The following is a 23,275-nucleotide window of genomic DNA, read 5'->3' on the forward strand; positions in this document are numbered from 1 at the left end:
ACTTGAGGAAATTTATTTGCTTAATTTTGAAGATAAAGATAGTAAAGATAGAAAATAGTCATGTGGTACAGTCCAGTGGTTTGACCTATATGTGGCACAATATAGATGGACTTTCATGTATGTTATTTACTATGCCAAATAACACTTTCTTGCTTTGTTCAAATTTAAAATACAGACTGTGGATATTCATAAAGAGAAAGTGGCTCGAAGAGAGATCGGTATTTTGACCACAAATAAGAATACATCAAGAACTCACAAAATAATAGCACCTGCAAATATGGAGCGCCCTGTAAGATATATTCGAAAACCTATTGACTACACAGTTCTCGATGATGTTGGCCATGGTGTGAAGGTAAGCATTTTAAAGTACATAATTGTAATTAATTTGGATAGGAGATATGGTGATAATTTTCTTATTTGATAGATTCTCTTTAGTAACTAGCATTATAATTTTATATGTATTTAATATTAATTGTGTATTTTACTAAACTTGGAACAGAATTTTACCTTTGGAAGAGGCTATATTCAGAAAGATATGAAAACTTGAAAAAGCTGTACATTAAGTAAATCATTTGAATCCTAGACTACTGTTGGAATACTTCCACATGTAGAGGAGATTGCTTGTTCCTTGTACTTTTTTCCAGATATGTGTCTGTGGTTGTAAAAGAGGTAAAATTGCATTTTGAGAGTCTAGGAAAACCTTATTTTGTATTATTACCCATCTTGGGATTAAAATAGACACACATGTACCCTATACATAGTTATATGTTTACCTCTATACACACATACACATATTCACTCACTCACTCATTTACTCACTTTGCTTTCTTTTATCTCATCTTGATTTTTCTTCCTACTAAAACTAAAAAAATTCTGTCTCATTAGAAGTGAATATCCTCCTTTATCTCATCCTTCCACTAATTGTGTGTTTAAAATGCATTTCTTAGCAGAATATAAGGTGAGTCTTAATTTTAAAACAAAGTTTTGGGTGAGAAAACTTAACTATGGCATTAAGTGTGCAGGTAGTCAGTGTAAACAGCATAATATGCTGAACTGGCATGGATGTGAATTTTGGCAGTATGTTTTCTAGCTATAAGATGTTTTGGGGGATTTGTTTTACAGTTGTTTATTGTGGTGTAAGATATATGTAACACAAAATTTACCATTAACTATTTTCAAGTGTATAAATCTGTGACATTGAGTACAGTCACTTTCTTGGACTATCTACATTTAATATACTTTTGGATACCGGTAGGAGTATGTGAAAATCCTGTACCTTAAAAGCTGTTATATTGCGTATTTGCCCATATTTGTTTCTGTGGTATACACACACACACACACACACACACACACAATTATTTCCCCTTTTAGACTCATTACTGTTTTATTTTCTTAGTTTTGTGATTTCTGTAAAAGATTATTTTTCTCTTAAAAATTTCTACAGGACTATAGAGGTTTATGAAATTAAGAAATTTGGAGAATATTTAATAAACAAATACAAGGGCCAAAATTATGAGAAGGAGAATTTGAAGCTATCATAAAATTAGTATTTTAAGTATAAGGAAATACTATGAGCTCTAAAACTATTTTATTATTCTTTGCCTATTTTTCTCTTTTAGCAATTTGATTTTGTATTGACTTGTAAAAGTCCTTTTTCTGTTATGGAAATTTGTCCCTCATAAATTGTCAAATATTATTTCTTCATATTGCTGTTTGGCTTTTAACTTTGATGTTTTGGCATTTTTCAAAATGCATACAGAATTTAAAAAATTGCATCTAAGTAGATTAATAATCCTATACCAGGTTTTATGCTTGATACTTCCACACTTCAAAATTAATGTTGCGTCATATTTTGCTATTTTTTGTTATAAATTTAAGTGTTTGGTATTTGTATTTCATACACTTGGGCTTCATTTAAATGGTGTTTATTTAGTTAATGCATTTTTTTGTGGCAAAATAGATGGTATACATAAACTTAATAGGAATTTAAAACAAACATATCCTAAGGTAAATCTGGCTTGATTTTGTTTGGAAACTATGAAAGATATGGATAAGAGAATCCTAGTATAGTGAAACTACCAGAATATGTGCTTAAAGGGATTGAAAGATGATGAACTATAAGCACAAAGTTTAGAGTAATAGAGAGGCAAAGGCTGGGACACCTAGCAGAGAAGTTTATGTTATTATTGATAAACAAAATAACAAATTTATGACCTAATTGATAGTTTACAAGGACTTTCCATGTATATTAGTATTCCTGTGCTTGCTTGCTTATTTATTTATTTATTGGTTCTAATCACTTGTACATGACGGTAGAAATTCTTCAATTCATTGTACACAAATGGAGCAGAATTTTTAATTTCTCTGATTGTGCATGAAATAGAGTTAACACCCTGTGCTTATTTTTATGCTTCAAAAAGACAATGTAATATAGTCGTTGTTGGATTTTATTGGTGGCATTAAAAGATAAACATTAAAATTTGGTAGCTCCAGACCACAGGGGATGTGAGGAGAAATTCACGGAAGTAAGACAACGAAAATGTTTTGTTATTTAGAGGTTATTTGGCACTTTCGGATTGGTAAATCTCTAGAGATTAGTTGTCAATTTTTTGATTATTTTGAGTTGGTTTTGGTTTGCTTTGTTGGAACCTAGAACACTAGTTTTTTTTTTTTTTTTTTTTTTTTTTTAAGCATAATGGCCTCCTAGTTCATTTAACAGTGTAATTGCCAAAGCTTTATAATATTTCCATAGGGATGTTATTTTTAAAAATGAATTGAGCTAATTAATCATTTCAAAAAAAGAATTGGCCTTACATACCTTTAATAGCTGTCATATGTAAATCTCTGATCTATTTAGGGATAGAAAAAGAGAGGAACCAGAGAGTTTTTAACCTGTGATTCCAGGGAAATGGTAAAATTACTTATTTATAAATGTAACTGTTGGCCTGGGGTTGTGGCTCAGTGGTAGAGAACTCGACCAGCATGTGCGAGGCCCTGGGTTTGATCCTCAGCACCACATAAAAATAAATAAATAAAATAAAGGTATATAAAAATGTAACTGTTAAGAAAATGAAATAGAAATCTTAGGGAAATAAGAAAGGTCTTGATTTGGATATGTTTTGGTTATATTTAAGTAGATATTTAACTTACATTAATTTCAGATTATTCACAATTAAAATATTTTGAATTAGAAGATGTGAGGCTGTAGGAAATAATCTGTCTACTTATAAATACACTTAATAGAGGAGGCTGAGCTCCATAAAATGTTAAAGATTACACCATTACATAGAAACAGAGTTCAATTAGATTTTTCATTCCCAATCCAGTTCTCTTTTTTTCTTTCCTTTGTGACAAGCTTACCCTTGAATGTTAATGTTTTTCGTTTCCCGTTTAGTTGAAACAAATGAGAAGAGATGTGTGATCATATTTAGAATATTTTTGGTTAAAGATAATAATTACTGTATTGTATTGCATATGTATTATGAGAGATATATATATCTGGATATCTTATCAAGATCTTAAGTAGTCACATTTATTTTCCTAAATCCAGGTGTGAAATGAAGTGGTTAGGTAGGGTTCCAGACATTGTTTTTCAGTCATTGTGAGCCCTATTATTTTATGCAAACATTGAAGAATACCAAATTTCTGGCACAGTTTCTATAAATGAGAACATATCTAAGAGAGAGTAAATTTTTCTATTGGATGATTTCCTTAGAGTCACCTGAAAAGTGGTAGATGTTAAGGACAAAAACTTGAAACCCAAAAAAGTCTATAAAAAGTAAGATTCTAGAAACTGAAGTTTTTTTTTTTTTTCCTTAATGACATAGTATAAGTAGTAATGTTTTAGACCTATACACATTGTTTGATACATGTAAGCTAGTCATCTTTCAAAGAAGTAGTCCTTACAATTAAAGCAAACTTTTTTGCATTTTGAATTCTGGTTAAACTGGTTCAGAAGAAAACTCAGGACTAAGAGCAACATAATAACTTTCTATTAGTGTTGGCTTGCTCAGGATTTGACTTTATAAGCTAGAAATGAGAGGGTTTTCTAGACCCTGTTTGCTTTACTGAATTAGGTCCATTACTGAATTTGGAAGCAACCCGTGGTTTTGAATTGTAACATTTACTGTCTAGCACCTTTTTTAAAAAAATTGCTTTGATTAGTGCATCATACATACACATAACAGTGTAGCACTTTTTATAATATTCTACCATTGAAGTAATGCTTATACATGAACACTTACTATCCAGTGGTCTTAAGACTTATAGAATGATGTATTAAAATAAGTTTGCATCTAATGTATTATTGTGATTAAACTTCATCCTTGAACTAATCAGTTGAATTAGTTCCATAGCATAAAATTTTGATCTAAGACATTATTGAACTCATATGAGCTTGACATAATTAAGTTGTGGTTTCCTTATAGATTTCTTTCTTTGGAAAAGTATATGAAATGCATAAGTATTTTCCTAGTAATTATAGATAACTTTTTTAAACAAAATATTTGAAATGTGGCTGGATTTAAGCTTATTAACAAAATTGAATAACTATAAATGTAAACCTGTCCTATCAAATATAACATCTAGAATTAATTTCTACTTTTTCCCCCCTTTTTATGCCAACGTATAGTGGCTAAAAGCCAAGGTAAGAGACATTACTTATCTCTTGATCCACAGTATTTCCTCTATATTGATAGAGACTGCAGAGCCACTAAAATTTGAAAACTCTTCTTATGTCTGTCTGCTTTTCCCTATAGGATTTATGTAGATTAAATATACTCAAACTCAGTTCAAATCAGCAACACTTAGCTTGGCTGTGTTAATATATCAAAGATATGTTGACATTTGCATTTACATAGGAACATTAATTTTGCTAACATTTATTGCTTTGCTCATTTTTTTGATAGCTGCCTTGCTTTCATTGACTTACAATTAGGAGGTTTCCCAGACATCATATGTGACTTTGTTACTGAATTATTAGATAATTTTTCAGATGGGTATCTTAACAAATTGACAGTAAGTTCATGTTTATGCATACATTTCAGAAATTCAAAGCAACTAAGTATTTGAGTGCAGATAAGTTTGATTTCCACAAACATGTTTAACAATGAAATAATATGTAAAATTCAATAATCATACCTGTATTTTGACATAAATTGATGTGAATGGCATAAAATAATAGGAAAGACTGAATGCAGGTAGTTCCTGAGTTACTAAAATGTACCAAAGTCTTTATTAAATCTGTCTGGGAATCCTTACTTCACATTCTGTTATTAAAATAAATAATACATGGTGTTAAAACATCAAGAGAACAATTTGATATAAAAATAAATGCCTTTCTTTCCACATTTTAGCATGGAAATAACCAGCCTGCAAGAACTGGCACACTGTCTAGAACAAATCCTCCTACTCAGAAACCACCAAGTCCTCCCATGTCAGGCCGGGGAACGTTGGGGTAAGAATTCAACTGCATTTTACAAAAGAATTTCTGTGTTAGAAGATGTTTCTTAAATGTATGGATCTTTGTCTTGGGACACACTTTATGTGACACTATCTTTTATAAATTGCTTTTGATTTTTATTTCCCTGAATAGAATCCAAAATGAATCTCCCTGCTTAATAATATTCCTTGTAGAAGTCTGTACTAGAAAAGTTCTTTTGTGAATGTATAAATTTATTTTTTGTTTTTTATTTTTTTAAAATTAAATATAAATCTAACTTTAGTTTATTTCAGATAGAGTGAATTTTTCATATAAATGGTTGTCTTTGCTTATATGTATAGTATTTATTTAACAGAACTAATAAGTGGTCTACGTTATGTAGTTTTACTTAGTAGACTGTAGCTCCTTCCCTTATTACATGGCACCTGAGACTTAGTTACTTTTTACTTGGAGTACTTCTACGTGTGCATTGGCTGGTAATCTTAAGCCCCTTTATACTAGAGTAGCTTTATGGGAAGTCCCATTGGAGAAATAGAAAAGGTAAGGATGGTTTCTTTCTTCCCAGTTCTCAAGGCACTAAATATACAGAATACTTATCAAGACAGTTTTATTTTTTAAATGATTAAGCCACCCACCGCCCTGTGCACTTTTTTTTTTCTTTAAAATTTTTAATTGATTTTTTAAAAATAAATGACAGTGGAATGGCTATGCACCTTTTTAAAATAGTCTTGCTAAGTTGCTTAGTGCCTCACTAAGTTGCTAAGGCTGGCCTCAACGATGCACCTGCCTCCTCAGTTACTGGGATTATAGGTGTGTGCCACCACATCTGGCTTTCTAAGACATTTCTGAAAAATTATTGATCTTAATACAGGTGATATTATATTAGATTTTTTGTTTTTGGTAGAGAAGTTGACCAAGAATTGGAGCTTAATTTCTATTTTCATTCTTTACTTGGAGCTTAATTTCTATTTTCATTCTTTAAATTCTTTGTCCCTTAAAAAAAATGAAGTTATTACAAAAGTAAAGATCATTTATTTAGATATCAGTAACTGCAGTTAGAATCAAAATGTACTTTTCCATATACTTTTCATGTTGAGGTTTGGAAACATTACAAAGGAGATATTTTAGCTTCCTATGTAAAGGACAGGACTTGTGGGTGACTGAAGTGGGAAAAAAGTACATTTCAAAGTTTTATATTATTGAGCATAAAAATTATAACCATTATTTTTAGAAATAAAAAACTTTAAATTACCCTTTCCTTTAGTTTTCCTACGTTAAAGTAGCAAATTTTAGTTTTTTTGTAATAGTAACAAAAATTCATATGCCCCAGCTAAGAATTATTTTTTATAAGCTTTATTAATTTTTTAAAAAAAATCTGTTATACTTATTCACAAAGGGACAGTCATAGATTTGTTAGAGGGAATACTGTTTTATCTCTCTTATTCATTTATTTCTTTGTTTTCTTCTTCTTTAGACGAAATACTCCTTATAAAACCCTGGAACCTGTTAAACCCCCAACAGTTCCTAATGATTATATGACCAGTCCTGCAAGACTTGGAAGTCAGCATAGTCCAGGCAGGACAGCTTCTTTAAATCAGAGACCAAGGACACACAGGTAAACCTTCAGGTTCAGCATTTGAACATTTGAGTGTTATTGATAGTATAAAAGGTGCTAAGGTGAAGTACTACTCTAATGTTAATATTGAATGTGAAAGTTAAGGGTGATAATAATATATATGCTTCTACAAATTGGTGTTACAATTCCTGAATTTTAGATTTTTAATTTTTTTGTGGTACTGGGGATTGAACCTGATGCTTTGCATATGCTAGGCAAGTACTCTACTACCGAGTTACTCACCTAGGGTGTTTTTCTTTTTTCAGTATCTGTTTTTACTATTAACAAATTGTTAGTATTTCTCCCTTTTGACAAAGATACAGTTGTATATTTGAATTAAAGCTAAAGAATGTTTTTTAAAATGGTCTTTCAAAAAAGCATGAGGGAAGGGGCTGGGGTTATGGCTCAGTAGTAGAGTGTTTGCCTAGCTTGAGTGAGGCACTGGGTTTGATCCTCAGCACTATATAAAAACAAATGAATAAAATAAAGGCATTGTGTTTACTTATAACTTTAAAACAAAACAAAACAAAACAAATTAAAAAATAACAAAACAAAAACCCAAGGAAGTTACCGAATGGAAGAAAATCTTCGCTACAGGCAGCTCACATAGAGCATTAGTATCTAGGATATACAAAGAACTCAAAAACGTAACAAACAAACAAAACTCAGTCAGTAAATGGTAAAGGAACCGAAGAGGTACTTCACAGAAGAAGAAATAGAAATGGTCAACAAATATATGAAAAAATGTTCAATATCGCTAGCAGTTGGATAAATGCAAATTAAAACTACACCAAGATTCCGTCTCACTTCAGTCAGAATGGCAATTATCAAGAATACAAGTAACAATAAATTTTGGTAAGGATATAGGGGAGAAGGTACATTCAGACATTGCAGGTGGGATTACAAATTGGTGCAACCACTCTGGAAGACAGTATGGCGATTCCTCAGAAAACTTGGAATGGAACCAGCATTTATTGACCCAGTTATGCCACTCCTGGGTATATACCCAAAGGACTTAAAATCAGCATACTATAGTGACACAGGCACATCAGTGTTTAGCAGTTCTATTCACAATAGCCAAGCTGTGGAACCAAACTAAGTGCCCTTCAACAGATGAATGGATAAAGAAAACATGGTAACATGTTCTGTAAGGTATGTATTAAGTATCCAACTTGATAGATTAATTCAAATTGAACTATCATATAACCATCACCTAGATCAGAAAATGGAACATCACTAATAATTCAGAAGTTTCCATTATGCTATTTCCTAATTAAGAGCCTCTACCTTATTCCCCCATAGCCACCTTAATTTTTCAATACTTTTATAAAGTCAAATTCATTATATATTTTTAATTTGTTTTTTTTTCTTCAATTTTACCTCTCAGTAACTTGGGCAAGGAACCTCTCTTTGCCTTGACTTTTAGGTTGGTGAATTGGAGCTAACTTACTATCAAAATTATTTGTGAGGATTCAACAAAGTAGGGCACATGAAATTGATAAATGCTAATTGTTGCTTTTGCTATTATGGTAAATGCATTATTGTGTTGATACTGCATATACCATGCCAGGTCAAATTCAGTGAGGACCAAAATTATTCTCTTTTTGTGTTTGTTATTGAATTACTTGATCAAAGTATGGTTTTCCTTTGTAGTAGAAATAGTAATAGTTAAATTGTGTTCAACAAGGGAATACTAAGAATATACCAATAAGGGATAGGGTGTTTTTGTTCTTGTTTTTCAGGTTCTCATTCTGTTAGAACAGGGGTCAACGTACTTTTTCGATTAATAGCCAGATTGCTAGTATTTTAGTATTTGTGGGCCACATGATCTCTATTGCAGTTACTCAATTTTTTCATTGTAGTGCAAAAGTAGCCATAAACAAATATATAAATGAACATGGTTGTGTTCCAGTAAGGCTTTATTTATGTCACTGAAATTTGAATTGATTTTTTTCCAAACTCTTTTTTAAAATGTAAAAAATGTTCTTATCTACCAGGCAAAAATGAAGAAGTGGGTTGGGCGTGGTGGCGCACGCCTATAATCCCAGCAGCTCAGGAGGCTGAGACAGGAGAATCGCAAGTTCAAAGCCAGCCTCAGCAATAGCGAAGTGCTCATAAGCAACTTAGTGAGACCCTATCTCTAAATAAAGTACAAAATAGGGTTGGGGATGTGGGTCAGTGGTCGGGTAGCCCTGAGTTCAATCCCTGGTACCAAAAAAAAAAAAAAAAAGGAAGTGGGCCAGTTTTAGCCTAATCCATAACTTACCAACCCATATTTATAAAAAAGACATTTAAGACAGCAATTGTAGATCATAATAAATGCAAAAATATTTTTATGCCTGTGATGCAGTGATAGCACAAAGCTTAGTATTAATCATCTGGCTTGGGGGAGTTTAGGAAGGCACTCACATTTAAACTGTTTTATTATATCAATGGTTTTTTTTTTTCTTTTGGTACTGGAGTAGAACCAAGGAGCACTTTACCACTGATTGCATTCCCAACCTTCTTTATCTATTTTTTTTATTTTGAGACAGAGTTTAAATTGCTGAGGGGCAAAGTTTCTGAGGCTTGCCTTGAATTTGTGACCTCAGCTCCTGAATCACTAGGTATTTTAGGTGTGGACCACTTCTCCTGGTTCAATGGCTCCCCCCACCCATTAAAATGTAATAATGTAAAGATAGATTTATCAAATTGCAGAAGAAAATAAAAATCTTATCCAAGCACTGCAAATCTTTGCTCTTTTGGGCTTGTGGGCTTATTGTGCAAATGTTGGTTTTTAAATACAACATGAACTGGGTACTATGGCTTGCGCCAGGTACTTGGGAAGGTGAGGTAGGAGGCTTGCTTAACACCAGGAGTTCAGGGCTGTTCTAGGCAATCTAGTGGGACTGTGTCTCAAAAATAAGCAAATAAAATCCAGAGCCAAAGGCTACATGTGTACATAAACATGTTTTCACACATGTATGTCTCACAGCTAAAAGGACAGTATATCCTTAGTAAGTAGAATACTAGGGGATTGATTAGAGTTTACCAACAACAGTTATTCCAGAATATTTATGCTGAACTTTACTATTTTTTTTCTGTTCATATTATGCTTACTTTCTAATAAAATTTGTTTTATCAGCTATCTTTCTTTCTTTTTTTTTTAATGTCAAGTTACCACTTGTTTCTCTAATACCATCTTTTTGAGTCTAGACTAGTAGAGAAGAAGATAGTTGTTTAAAAAGTGAACACAGCGCAGTGGTGCATACCTGTAAGGGCTTGGGAGGCCGAGGCAGGAAGATTGCAAGTTCAAAGCCAGCCTCAGCGAGACCCTGTCTCAAAATAAAAAAGAAAAAGGACTAGAGAAGTGGCTCAGTGGTCAATCTCTTGGTTTCAATTCCTGGTACCCCCCCTCCCCCCAAAAAAAAGTGAACACAAAATTGTATCTTAGATATTCTTTTAGACTTTTCCTGCTATAGAAGCAACTAGTTCTTTAGGAGATGAATAGAGTTTTTAATATAAATTTCAGACCATGATTAATTACTCTTATTTTGTTTGCTAGTATCTTATACATTCTCTTTGTTAGTGGCCATAATTATTATTATTATTATTTTCCTTCCCCAGTGCTAGGGATCTGAATCCAAGGCCTCATGCATGTTAGGAAAATGCCCTACCACTAAGCCACATTCCTAACCCTATATTACACTGTTTAAAAAATATGTTTCTTTATGCTTCATTATGAATTCCATGATAGTGTGGTTCTTTTCTGCATTGCTAACTGCATGTTTTAAATATACTTGTCAACTCCATGTACTGTGAGATTTTTATTGACCATACCTTTCTCAACAGAAAAGGTTCCAGGTAGTGTGTTACTATATTGGTTTCAGATGTTGAGAACTAGAGTGAAACAAAAGAGCCACTCACTTCAAATGTAAGAGTGAAGTTTTGTAATAAACAGTTTTAAAGTTTACACATACAATCATAAAAGGGGCTTTTAGTGGGTTGATGATTACTTTTTTTTTAAAAATGTGTCTCACTCACTATGTTGCCCATGCTGGATTTGAATTCCTATTCTCAAGGTGATATTCCTGCTTTGGCCTTCTGAGTAGCTGGTACTGCCGAATGCACAGCCACTGCTGGTTAACCTTTTGTTGTTGTTGTTGGGTTTTGGCGGGGGAGGGAGTTCTTGTTTTTAATCTGTGGAATTGCTTCTTTCATGCTTTTTTCCCTTGTTTGCAGTGGAAGTAGTGGAGGAAGTGGAAGTCGAGAAAATAGTGGAAGCAGTAGTATTGGCATTCCCATTGCTGTGCCTACACCTTCACCACCCACTATTGGACCAGGTATGTCATTTATTACTCTAATATGTGGTAATATTTCTGAATTTTATTATGAAAGGTTAAAATAAATTAGTCATATTAGAGAGAATTATTTATTACATTCGTGATTATGGAATAACAAATTTACAATATTTTAGATTCATTTTCTTGTCCTATTTTTTTTTTTTTTTCTTTTTGAGTAGTAGGAATTGAACCCAGGGGTTCTTTACCACTGAGCCCCCTCCCCAGCCCTTTTTAAAGTAGGGTCTTGCTAAATTGCTGAGGCTGGCCTCTGACTTATGGTCCTCCTACCTCAGCCTCCTGAGTTGCTGGGATTACAGGCATGTGCCACCACACCAGGCTTTTAGATTTATTTCCACAAAGTCATTAGGATTTTACCAGCTATTTCTCCATACATATAGTATGTATTAAATAGCTTCATTATATGACTTTTTGGCCACTTTGCTTTATAAATACTTGTCTTTGTCATTAGTCAAGAATGATATTATTTCAAGAGCAAATCAATATTGTATGATATTTCAGCCAAAGGATCAGTATATAAAGGTCACTTGTTTCCAAGAGTTTTTATGTGTATTTTAGCTCTGATGCTTGTTCTCTGACTTTACTTTTATTATGAGTTTCAGTATATATTTCTGTGAAATGCAGTGACTGTATAGTGTGGTTAAAATAGGAAAAGTTCTTTTCCTTTTTACAAAATATACAAATTTAAGATATCCTTGGGAAACATTAAATCAGCCTCCTGAATTTTAGAAAATGAAATAGAGACTTTTGATAGTGTTAAAAATGTACATTTTTAAAAGTAAATGTGATAATGAGAAGTATTTGGGGGGAAAAAAATCTTAGCTTCCCAAGTATACTTTTGAAGGAGCAAAGGTACTTGTAACAGGCATATTTTACAGTCAATACAGTTATAAATTCAGTATCCTTTTTACATAGTAAAAGACTTATTTGAACAAACTTATGTATAAGTGTCTCTTTTTTCTTTTCCAATACATTGTGTTTTTCTGCTGTAGAATGTTTAGTTCTCTTTTCATGCACTCTGACCTGAATTATAAACTATTTTATTAGAAAACATTTCTGTCCCTCCTCCTTCTGGAGTTCCACCAGCACCACCTCTGCCACCAGTTCTCCCAGTGAGCACTGTGATAGGTGAGATTGCATAACCACTGGAGCCATTGAACTTACTTTGTAAAATTCATAATAAACTCTTTTGTAGTTAATAGACTGGTAGCTTTTATAGTTAATAGATTATAGTTGATAATACAAAGGCTAAAGTATGAAATCTAATTTACACTAATTTCTTCAGGTAAAAAGGCTCTGAACTTACATAGTAAACAAATATATAGTAACCTTTTCCTAATATTAGACATTTCTGCGTGTGGTTTATAACCAATTTAATTTGGTTTTTATTTGTCATTTAGAGATTTTTGTAGAATTGTAACAATGATCGTTAAAAAGAAATTTCTAAAAGTCCACAATAGAATTCCCGCTCCCCAAGAGTGAAGATTGGTTTGATATACACAAAAGGATTGGGGTGAAGGTGGTGACAGGAGGAAGAAAATTGAAAGGAAAATGTTCTGATGTGGGATGCTCTGATGATTTTCTGTGGATTACAGTTTGAAAAACTCTGATATAACCTAGTTTATATGATAGCTAAGAATGCCATTTAATTGTCCAATAAAATGCATTTAATTGTCCAGGTTGGGGAGGGATTAGATTGAACATAAAGGTAGTTGCACATATATACTCAGTATAAAAACTGTTCAGCATAGAAATATACATTAGTAGTAATCTGGGTAGAAATGGATAATGAGGTATTTCAAATAATGAGACCTAAGTTTCAGTTTAGGTAAAATATAGCTGTGTGGCAGCATTTTTTCAAAACATTTGCACATATATAAAAGGAAAAAGGAAGAAAGTAGGCAATAAAAAAAAAGCGCTTGATAAAAGAAATTGTTGACAGGAATTCTGTGTAAAAATAAAATATCTTCAATGTAATTATTAATCAGGAAAAATAAAACCACATTGAGACACTATATTATAACCACTGGATAGGTGAAAAATGACTTGTACATTTTTACTTACTAATGTTGGTAAGGATGTGCCACAATTGAAATGTACATTGCCGGTGGGTATTTTAGTTTATATTTAGTAAATATATTTACTTTATAAAATAATTTTTTGTTAAACCTGGTCAGGTTGAACATGTGGCTACCCTAGATTTATCAATTTCATTTCTAGATATTTACACTGGAGTATTATTTCCCAAAATATGGATAAGTGACCCCTGGGAGTTGCCATGATCCTTTCTTAAGAGTTTTTGAGGTTATTACCATATTCATTGTTTGTCTTTTTCATTAACATTCTCTTGGAAGTATACAGTGGATTTTTCCAGGGGCTACATGAAGTTTAATAAAGTCATTGCTATATGATAGAATAAAGTTAAATAAGTTAGTCATATTAGATAGAATTATTTATTAAATTCGTGATTATGGAATAACAAATTTAACAATATTTTAGATTCATTTTCTTGTCCTTTTTTTTTCTTTTCTTTTTGAGTACTAGAAATTGAACCCAGAGGTGTTTTACCACTGAGCCCCCTCCCCAGCCCTTTTTACATTTGATTTTGAAGTAGGGTCTTGCTAAATTGCTTAGGCTGTTCATGTGTTTCAAAGATTTATCAGAAAAATTCTAATATGGTAATTATCTATACTTGTAACCCATATCAACAAAAGCTTTTTGAGGTTCTCTAGTTTTTTAGGGCAACCCTAAGACCAGAAATTGAAAACCACTGTCTTACAGCAGAGTTATATACCCCAATTATCTATATCCAGAAACTAGTTAGAAATGTAAGTTCTTAGATCTCATTCCATTCCATACTTAGTCAAAAACTCTGAAGGTGAGATCCAGCAATCTGTATAACAAGCTCTTAAAATGAAATTCTGATTATAGTTGAAGTTTGAAAACAATTGTCTTAGGGAAATTCAAGAATCATATTTAGGAATTTTTATATAGTAGTGGTAATAGTAATGGCACAAATTGTATCGACACATACCTTTATTTTATTATGGCAACCAAATGTTTAATAACAGAATCAATCAATAAATAATGTATTCACATACAAATAGAGTAACAGAAATGAATGACATACACATTGGTACACTTACCTACATGGATGAAAAATAGTATTCAGAGGAAAGAGTACTTCAGTAATATGTATAGATTCATTCCATTGCAAAAAAATTTATAAATTTGTAAAAACTCTTATGTTTATTGCTTAAGATTATATATAAATATATAAAACTACATAGAAAAGAAAGGGAATGTTTAACACATGTCTTGTGGGGGTTGGGAATCTAGGAGAGGGGCACACAGAAAGCTTTAGTGATTTTGTTAATATTCTATTTCTTTAGCTAGGTGTTTGTCTTATTTAAAAAAAATTCATCTATACACGTATGTACTCTTTATATACAATTAATATGTGACATACACACACATATATCAGTCATACCCTTTGACATAATGATTTATTTCACAGTAAAATATTAAATAAATTCTAAAATAGACAGTTGAAACTGCTAAATAATTGTTTTTCAGTTTTGATTCACCAAGAAAAATAGATTAAATATTTTTTATTTTTTTTATACAAGTCAAACATAGAAATCATTTTATAGACATTTATGTAGAAATTACTAAAAGTTTACTTCTTAGCTCACTAGAACCACCTGTCTGTTCAATATTACTCATTCACAAAGACTTCCCAAATAGATTATTATTTTAAAAATGTGTTTCTATTTAGAAAATTCATATGTGTATGATTCAGATAATTAGTGACCGCCTATGGCTTGGGAGTTGCAAAAATATCAGCTCTTATGAAATAAACAACCTCTGCTATGTGCTTCTAATACTTTGTAGGATCTGTAAAAGAGATTAAATTAGAGTACTGAATGAAGATAAACTAAGATACTTTTTAATTACTCTGTCATGGTTAATTGAGCACTTGGGTAGGGCAAGGAGGATAATATTTTTCCTGAAGTTGACTTTGAAAAGTGTAGTTAAAATTGCAGGTTGCTTTGGGCATATCGTGGAGGGAAAAGCCTCCTAAGTATGGAAAGACTGTGATAAGTATGTTAATCTTCCATAAAAAAATCTGATTTGTTTTTTCCTCCCCTGAATACTGCGGATTGAATCCCAAGGGTGCTTTGCCACTGTTCCACATCCTTAGCCTTTTCTTTAATTTTTAAAAAAATATTTATTTTTTAGTTGTAATTGGACACATACCTTTATTTTATTTTTTATGTGGTGCTGAGGATCAATCCCAGAGCCTCATATTTGCTAGGCGAGCACTCTACTGCTGAGCCACATAAAAAATTCTTTAATTTTTTTATTTAGAGACAAGGTCTCACTAAGTTACTTAAGGGTTTCAATAACTTGCTGAGGCTGACCTTGAACTTGTAATCCTTCTGTCTCAGCCTCTGGATCTGCTGGGATTACAGGTGTATACTACTGTGCCTGGCATACAAATCTGATTTTATATGTGTTTTAAAACTAAAAATTGTACTTTTTACAAAAATGAGAGTATGTATTGGTAATATTATCTGCTAGCACAATAATAATTCAAATGAAAATAGTAGTAAATATAGAAGTTATGCTTAGCAGTTTAAATTTTATCATTTAACTTAGACCTGGCCAGATAGATTCTTATATATTGTTTGCCAAAATTTTCAAAATTTTGGCAATGAAAAGGAAGAAGTTTGTAAATCAGATATGAATACACTCACATCTAAAGATTGATGCTTTCTACCTCATAGTATCTTTTGCTATTAATTTTATGGAGAGACAGTTTGTATATAAAAGTTATATCAAGTTGGCCTTTATTTCCATGGATTCCAGGATCTCCCAAAGATACCAGAATCCTCAATGCCCAAGTTCCTTATGTAAGATCGCATTGTATTTGCATATAACTTTCACACATTCTTAGTATACTTTAAATCATCTCTAGATTACTTATTAGATCTAATGCAGTGTTAGTGCTATGAATATTTGTACTGTATTGTCTAGGGAATAATGACAAGAAAAAATGTTTGTACATGAGGTTTTTCCTGAATATCTTCCATCTGAGGTTGATTGGATCCAGAGATATGGAACTCATACATACAGAAAGTCAACTGTATTCTAAAATGCACGTTATTTGAAAGGTTTAGAATGTTGCATTTTTTGCTTTTGAAGCTTTCTACACAGGAACTGTTTTTACTTGTTCTTAACTTCAGAGGTAGTTATTTGATTTTTATCTTTACTTTTCCCTTTACTTTGTGCTTTGGGCTTTACAAAGAAATAACTATTTCTTATTGAGAATTTCCCCCTCTTTGTTCTGACATCTGAGGTGATCATAATGCTCAAGTTTCTTTGTTGGTTGCCTTTGACTAATGCTTTTCAGCAGCCCCGGGCTCAGCTCCTGGTTCCCAGTATGGCACAATGACCAGGCAGATTTCTCGACACAACTCTACTACTTCTTCGACATCTTCTGGTGGATACAGACGGACTCCCTCTGTGACTGCTCAATTTTCTGCTCAGCCTCATGTTAATGGAGGTCCACTTTATTCTCAAAATTCAAGTAAGCTTGTGCTTTGCAGGCATACAGCAACAGTGGAGCTCCTTTTGAAGGAAATTATTTGCAACTTATGCTTTGCCAGTGATAGACAACAATTGAGAAACCATGTTATTTCATGTTTACTTTTGCTTTAGTTAGTCCTTGAATCATACCATTTTAAGAGTAATTACTTATCACTTTCTCCTCCAAAATTCAGACTTAAGTATCGAGTCTGTACTAAAATTGAGTACTTCAGTATTCTGTTTTTATTACTGTAGTGTAAATAGAACTGGAGAACAAAAATATCATTGAAATAAATGAATTAATTTTTATTGGCATGCTTGCAGTAGTTCAGAATAGTAAAATTAAAGACACAAACATCGTGAAAAAAATTTTTTTAAAAGAATAAAATTAAATTGCTGGCTATCACTTTTAAGGCCATTAACTTATACTGAAATGAGTTAAAAACCAGTTAAAAACATTTGTGATTCCTTCTTAACTACTCCATCTTTGAATAATTGTAACTGTGGGAAGGAAGGGTTTTCTTTTGATTGCCTTTTGTTTGCCTTTGAATTGCACATCTTAATACTAATCACAGACAATATTTAAAGCTGATAAGATTAGGAAATGGTTTTAGGATATGATGATAGAAAGTTTCAATAGCTTAGGGTAGTCATTCAATTCACTTTCCATATTTATATGCTTAGTTCAAAAAGGAAAAATAGTAAAAATGCAAAGCAAAATCTCAGATGAGCTGGTTGCCCAGTATTTGTTATTGGCTCAAAGTTGTGGTTACCAAGCATAGACTGTAGATTTTGTAGCTACCTTCTAGACCAGCATACTATATTATTTTACTTAAAAAATGTTGAATGCTCCATATTTACATAGAAGTATGGTTTAAGTACTTTTTATTTATAATGCATGTCCTAAATATGTATTTTAAACTGAAGCTAGGGAAAATTTTCTTACTCATTTTTTTGTTTAAATTTTAGAGAGGAAGATTAATTATTTTGTAGCATAAACTCCTAGAAATTGTAAAGAACTTTGGCAGAGATGTTGAAATTCTAAGATAATTTCAAACTTACATAGTCTTTTTCCAGACTAAAGTTTCCATTCAAGCTGCCCCAAAATATTGAACTACCAATCAGAATTTTACCTCACATTTTTCCCTCGTTTCCTTTTGTTATTAAATACATTTAGTGTCTGAATATTTCACAAATTCATAATTCACTTCACTGGTTTCATGAACTTTAATTTTCATGTTCTGCCTTTTTAGGTCCTATCTTTATCATTTTCTTTTTTCCCACCTAGACATTTAAGTTACTCTGCAAATAGGTATTTTACCTTATAACATGTTTGTATAGTTTTATTTTAGTAATGTTTGAAAATTATTTTTGAATAAGACACTTTAATTAGTGATCGTCTTCTTTTGAATATTAGCAAGCAAATTTGACCTGAAATTTTAAATATATCATGTTTTGTCTGATTATCCTTCAATATGAGTTACTGTTGGTGTTTTAGTAGTATGTAAATGTTTTTAGTGTTTTGATGTGCATATTTTTCTTTTTGTCTAAATGTGGTGCTAATGATAAGTATCTTCATAGCATACCTTTTCTTTTTCCTTTACATACTAACCAGCATGGCTAGACACTAAGGGTTGTTTCTAAAAATCATTCAGGCTTGTGGAAGCTTTTTTATTTATTTTTTAATTTAAAACCTCTAACCTTTTATTTATTTAACAGCCTTTTATATACATAGAGTATCAGAATGAAAGAGGACCACTTTCTTAGTGAATTGAATGTTTTTTTGGGTTATACAATGAATATTACTGTAAATATATTGCTTTGTTAAGTTGTTGCTTCTTTGAACCCTGAACCTCTTTCAAATTTTTATGCTTACCAACAAAATTTATATATTAGATTAATTGAAACAACCTTTTAATGAAATGATCTTGAGAAACCAATAAATTGTTCTTCTTGTCAATTTATTGTCATTTATTGGTAATCACCAATAAATTGAATTTTGCCATCTAGTCTTATTGAATTTTTCTGAGTCATCTTTGGAAGTTACTTTCTTATTAAAATGAGACAAAATAGTAAAAATTTGAATTTTTTTCCTAACTTATGTTATTACAGTTTTTCATACATTTGCTGTCTACATGAGCAGTTGGTATCAATTTCCCATAAATTATGTCCTTTCTCTGAAAGAAGTTTGAGTATGTTTCAAGCCAATGATTTGTGAAAAATTCATTTAATATAAATAGTTGTACATTTAAACTTACTGGAGATGAGGTTTCCTTCTTCAGAACATTGATAAAAAGGTTACCCTTTTGAAATACCTTGTTTCCTAAAACTCTGAATCAATATGGTATATGGAAGACTAATTCCTTAGTAAATTTAGTAGTGATATCTTTAAAAATAAAATCGCCAACTTAAAAAAAAAAATAACCTTGTTTTTCAAACAAGAGTTTTTCCTGGAGACCTGTGTGTCTATTTAGATGTATAGTAAAAACTATCTTTAAAGAAAATATAAATTAATATATTTATATATGCAGTCAACAGCTATTACAGAATACATTTATTTTATTTATTTGTCTTCTAATTTGCAACCTTATCTTAATGTTAGATAGACCTGTTTATAGAGTTATAGGAAAAGCAATATTCTGGAAACTTTTGTAGGTAATCGTTATCTATTTTAGAAGTCTCTCCTTAGACTTTGAAAACTTCATTGCATTAAAGTGAATATAATGGTAAATTAAAAATTTCCCCAAACTCTATAACATTAGAATTGAATTAGGTATGTTTGTTCTTTTGTACATTTAACCAATTGGCTAAGCACAACATGGCTTCTTTGGGTTTATTTTTGGGACATGAACTTGAAGAAGGTTCTGCAGGTTTTTGTTTTGCTTTTGTTTTGTTTTGTTTCATTTGCAAACTGTTCTTTGCATACTTATGTTTGTGGTCCTTGTAACTGACTTCTGCTTTTTGTTTGTTTCCTTTTCTTTCCTTTATCTGTTTTACTTCCCCCATATTGTGTTGTTGCTACCAGTTTCTATTGCTCCACCTCCTCCCCCTATGCCTCAATTGACTCCACAGATACCTCTCACAGGCTTCGTGGCCAGGGTGCAGGAAAACAGTAAGTTTGGAAAAAACTGAGCTATCAAAGAATAGAGGCTGTCTCTTTTATAGCATGCATGGCTGATGAGTCATCATTTTCCTTTTATTGAGAAGCTAATCTTATCTTGAAAATAGGTGCAGATATGATCGAAACTGAAGAGCACGGTCTTCAGTTTCTTCTCTTGTGCATGATTACTGACCCATATAAGTTTCAAAACTGCAATTAAGTTTTTATATGATCTAAAACACGAGATCTAATCTTTGCCTATTCTTAAGGAAAGAGTAATTACACAAAAATGCAAATTGTACAGAAACTTCTAATAGTTACTGAAATTAGAAAACATTTTGTATTCTAACAGATTTATCATGATATACTGTGAGATTACATCTATTATGAAATTGGGACAAATTATTTTCCTTTTTAATTACTTTTTTTTTTTTTTTTTTTGGTGCCAGGGATTGAACCAAAGGGCATTTATCAATTGAGCCACATTCCCAGCCCTTTTAAATTATTTTGAGGTAGGGTCTCACTAATTTGCTTAGGGCCACTTTACTAAGTTGCTGAGGCTGGCTTTGAACTTGAGGTCCTCCTACCTCACCCTCTCAGGCTTCTGGGATACAGGTGTGCCACCACACCTGGTCTAATTACAAAAATATTTTACAGAAAGTTTGGCCTGAATGATTTTAAACATATATATATATTTGTTAAAAATGAATCTTCAGGAAAAAGTAAATTATATTCCTGTTATTCATTTAAAGGTGAGTGATAAGGATTATAGAGCCTGCTTTCCATTTGGACTACATGTGGGCTCATGAGGATTATTCCTGAATATGTAAATCTTCCAATTTTTTAGGTCATCGCTGAATGAAGATCAGGTTTAATGATTTTTGTTGTTTTTAATATATGGCTCCAATCAGGACACACTAGTTTATATTACTGCCTTATTATTTTTGAATTTGTAGAAGATATATAATCCTAACTACATGATCACAGTGAATGTTCTATGGCAAAATAAAAAATAACTACTACTATTGAATTATATTATGCCAAAAAGCTGTTGAAAATAAGATGGAAAAGTGATCTACTTCTAATTTACTTCTTTTGGGACTGTCACTATGAAAATATGTTTCAGAATGGTTTAAACAAATGACCAGCCCATCTTTCAGGAGAATATATTGTGGCAAATTCCATTTCAACATTTGCTCACTCTGTTTTATTTTTCTTCCCTATTCCCTCCTTTCCACCAGTGAAATATTTGTTTATTCAGTGTTCCATGCTAGGTTCTGGGAAGAATACAAATAGTTTAAGACAAAGTCCCTTCCTTAAAGAAATATATAATCCACTGGGTTTATTATAAAACACTATAGCTTAAAATGTTAAAATTTCTGAGTGTGTGTAAACTGTCTTTATTATTCTGTTGAAAACTCTTTAAAAGTTTGACAACTTTTGAAAGTAAGTGAATAGTAAACTGCTGGTCTTTAATGCTACAGCAGTTTAAAAACAGCCTGCAGGAATTTACAAACTAAACCAGTTCATCTTTTTGGGCTGCCATATTTCTAAGAATTAATAGATGGTAAATAGCCATAGTGAATGTCAGTTTTTTGGGTCTAGAGGTCATCGACTCACTCTTTAGTAATTTTTAAAAATAGAAATTTAGCATTAATGTACGTTATATTAAGCATGCATGATCTGCTTAAGAGGCCATTAGTACTACTTTTTTACCAGACGTGAACTTGACTCAGTGAGTTATTCTTGTGTTATAGATTCTCAAATTTCATTTGGTACTTTTTTCTATAAAAGCAAGTTTAAAAATGTAAAAATAAACTTGTATCAGTACTTGATGTTTTACAAAATATAGATTTCCTGTTTTCTTAAATACCTGGTTTCTTTGGGACTCAAAAGTGGGTGATATGTAGCGATAAGTGTTGGTTTAAGACATGAATGAGCTCCTAAGTCAGCATTATGTTTATATCTCTTTATGATTAACATCAGAAAGCCTTTTTGCATATTTAGTATAAAGAATGGTGCAAATTTAGCATAATGCAGAAAATTAAATCGACCAGACTTCTGCCATAATTTGAAGGTAAGGCAATATAGATTTGTAGCAGTTCGACTTTTGAGTAAAAACATTATGTTAGTAAGTTGGGTATAAATCAAGAGAGGTGGCTATTTAGAGAGTTAGGCAAGCATATGTAATTTGCACATTAAGCCAAATTAAGGATATGAACTATGGCTATTTGATGTCAGAATGGGTTCATACCTATTTTCCTCTTCTCAGTATTAGAAAGCTTTATGGAGGAGGAATGGGCAAAGAAAATGGATCTATTCATGTGGTGGAAAAATGAATTGTAGACCCTTTTGATAGCTATTAGAGTAAGTATCACCACCCAGGAGTTATTTTTTTAAAGCCCTTTTCTTCCTCTAAGAGGATAAAATAGAAATCACAGTTGAAGTGATAATGCAAGTAGAACTATTATCTGCAAATGTTTCAAATATGGACCTTTTGGTTATACTTTCATCACATTTATTACAAATCAGGTAAACTTGAAAACCTGTATTAGTTTTCATAAAAACATTTTAATATGTCTTTTGAACTTTTATGGAAATTTGTGGGTCAGAAATTTAAGCATTAGTTGTGTTCCAGGTTTGAATTCCTTAATATTGGAAGCATTTGTTACTTGGTATCATATTGGTCCAGTGAATACAGTTCTAATCTGACACTTTTCACTTCACTGTTAACATTTTTGATCATTTAAAGTGCGCGTGCGCGCACACACACACACACACACACACACACACACACACACACCAAGGCCATATAGAATTTGAGGTATGAGTCATTTTTATTGTTTTGTTTGATATTAGTTCCTTTTTTTCCTTTATTACATCTTCCCTCAACACTTTATGTTTAAGTCTTAATTGTGGATGTATTAGAAATTGGATCTTTAGGATCTGATCTTTCCCTCATCTCATGCTTATGTTTTATTAGCAGTAATGGAAAATGTTAGTTTCCTTTCTACATTAGAAATTGATAATGAATGTAAACATTTTTTAAAAGAATGTGATTATCTACTTGTTGAATTATTTTTAATTTAGTTTTTTACATTAAAATTTAAATGGTGGAAAACTTAGAAACAGAGCAGATCTAAAACTACCAACTCTTGCGTTTCTCCCCCTTGAAACAAGTAAAATAT

General features: G+C 31.8%; 1 protein-coding gene across 16 annotated transcripts in view; it reads left to right on the forward strand.

Moving 5' to 3' along the window:
* Positions 1-23,275, forward strand: part of Abi1 (abl interactor 1) — a 99,632-nt gene that overhangs the window by 69,825 nt on the left and 6,532 nt on the right. For 2 of the 16 annotated variants that reach the window (XM_076872784.1, XM_076872792.1), the window contains 7 exons: positions 176-352; positions 4,631-4,645; positions 5,355-5,455; positions 6,915-7,055; positions 11,277-11,377; positions 16,812-16,988; positions 20,013-20,099. In XM_076872784.1, the coding sequence (XP_076728899.1) occupies positions 176-352; positions 4,631-4,645; positions 5,355-5,455; positions 6,915-7,055; positions 11,277-11,377; positions 16,812-16,988; positions 20,013-20,099 (799 nt within the window). Of the gene's footprint in view, positions 1-175; positions 353-4,630; positions 4,646-5,354; positions 5,456-6,914; positions 7,056-11,253; positions 11,378-16,811; positions 16,989-20,012; positions 20,100-23,275 lie in introns of those variants that run through there. The other 14 variants (XM_076872786.1, XM_076872793.1, XM_076872787.1 and 11 more) reach the window with 10 other exon arrangements.

This window comes from Callospermophilus lateralis, chromosome 13 (genome assembly GCF_048772815.1).
Source record: "Callospermophilus lateralis isolate mCalLat2 chromosome 13, mCalLat2.hap1, whole genome shotgun sequence".
Classification (NCBI taxonomy): domain Eukaryota; kingdom Metazoa; phylum Chordata; class Mammalia; order Rodentia; family Sciuridae; genus Callospermophilus; species Callospermophilus lateralis.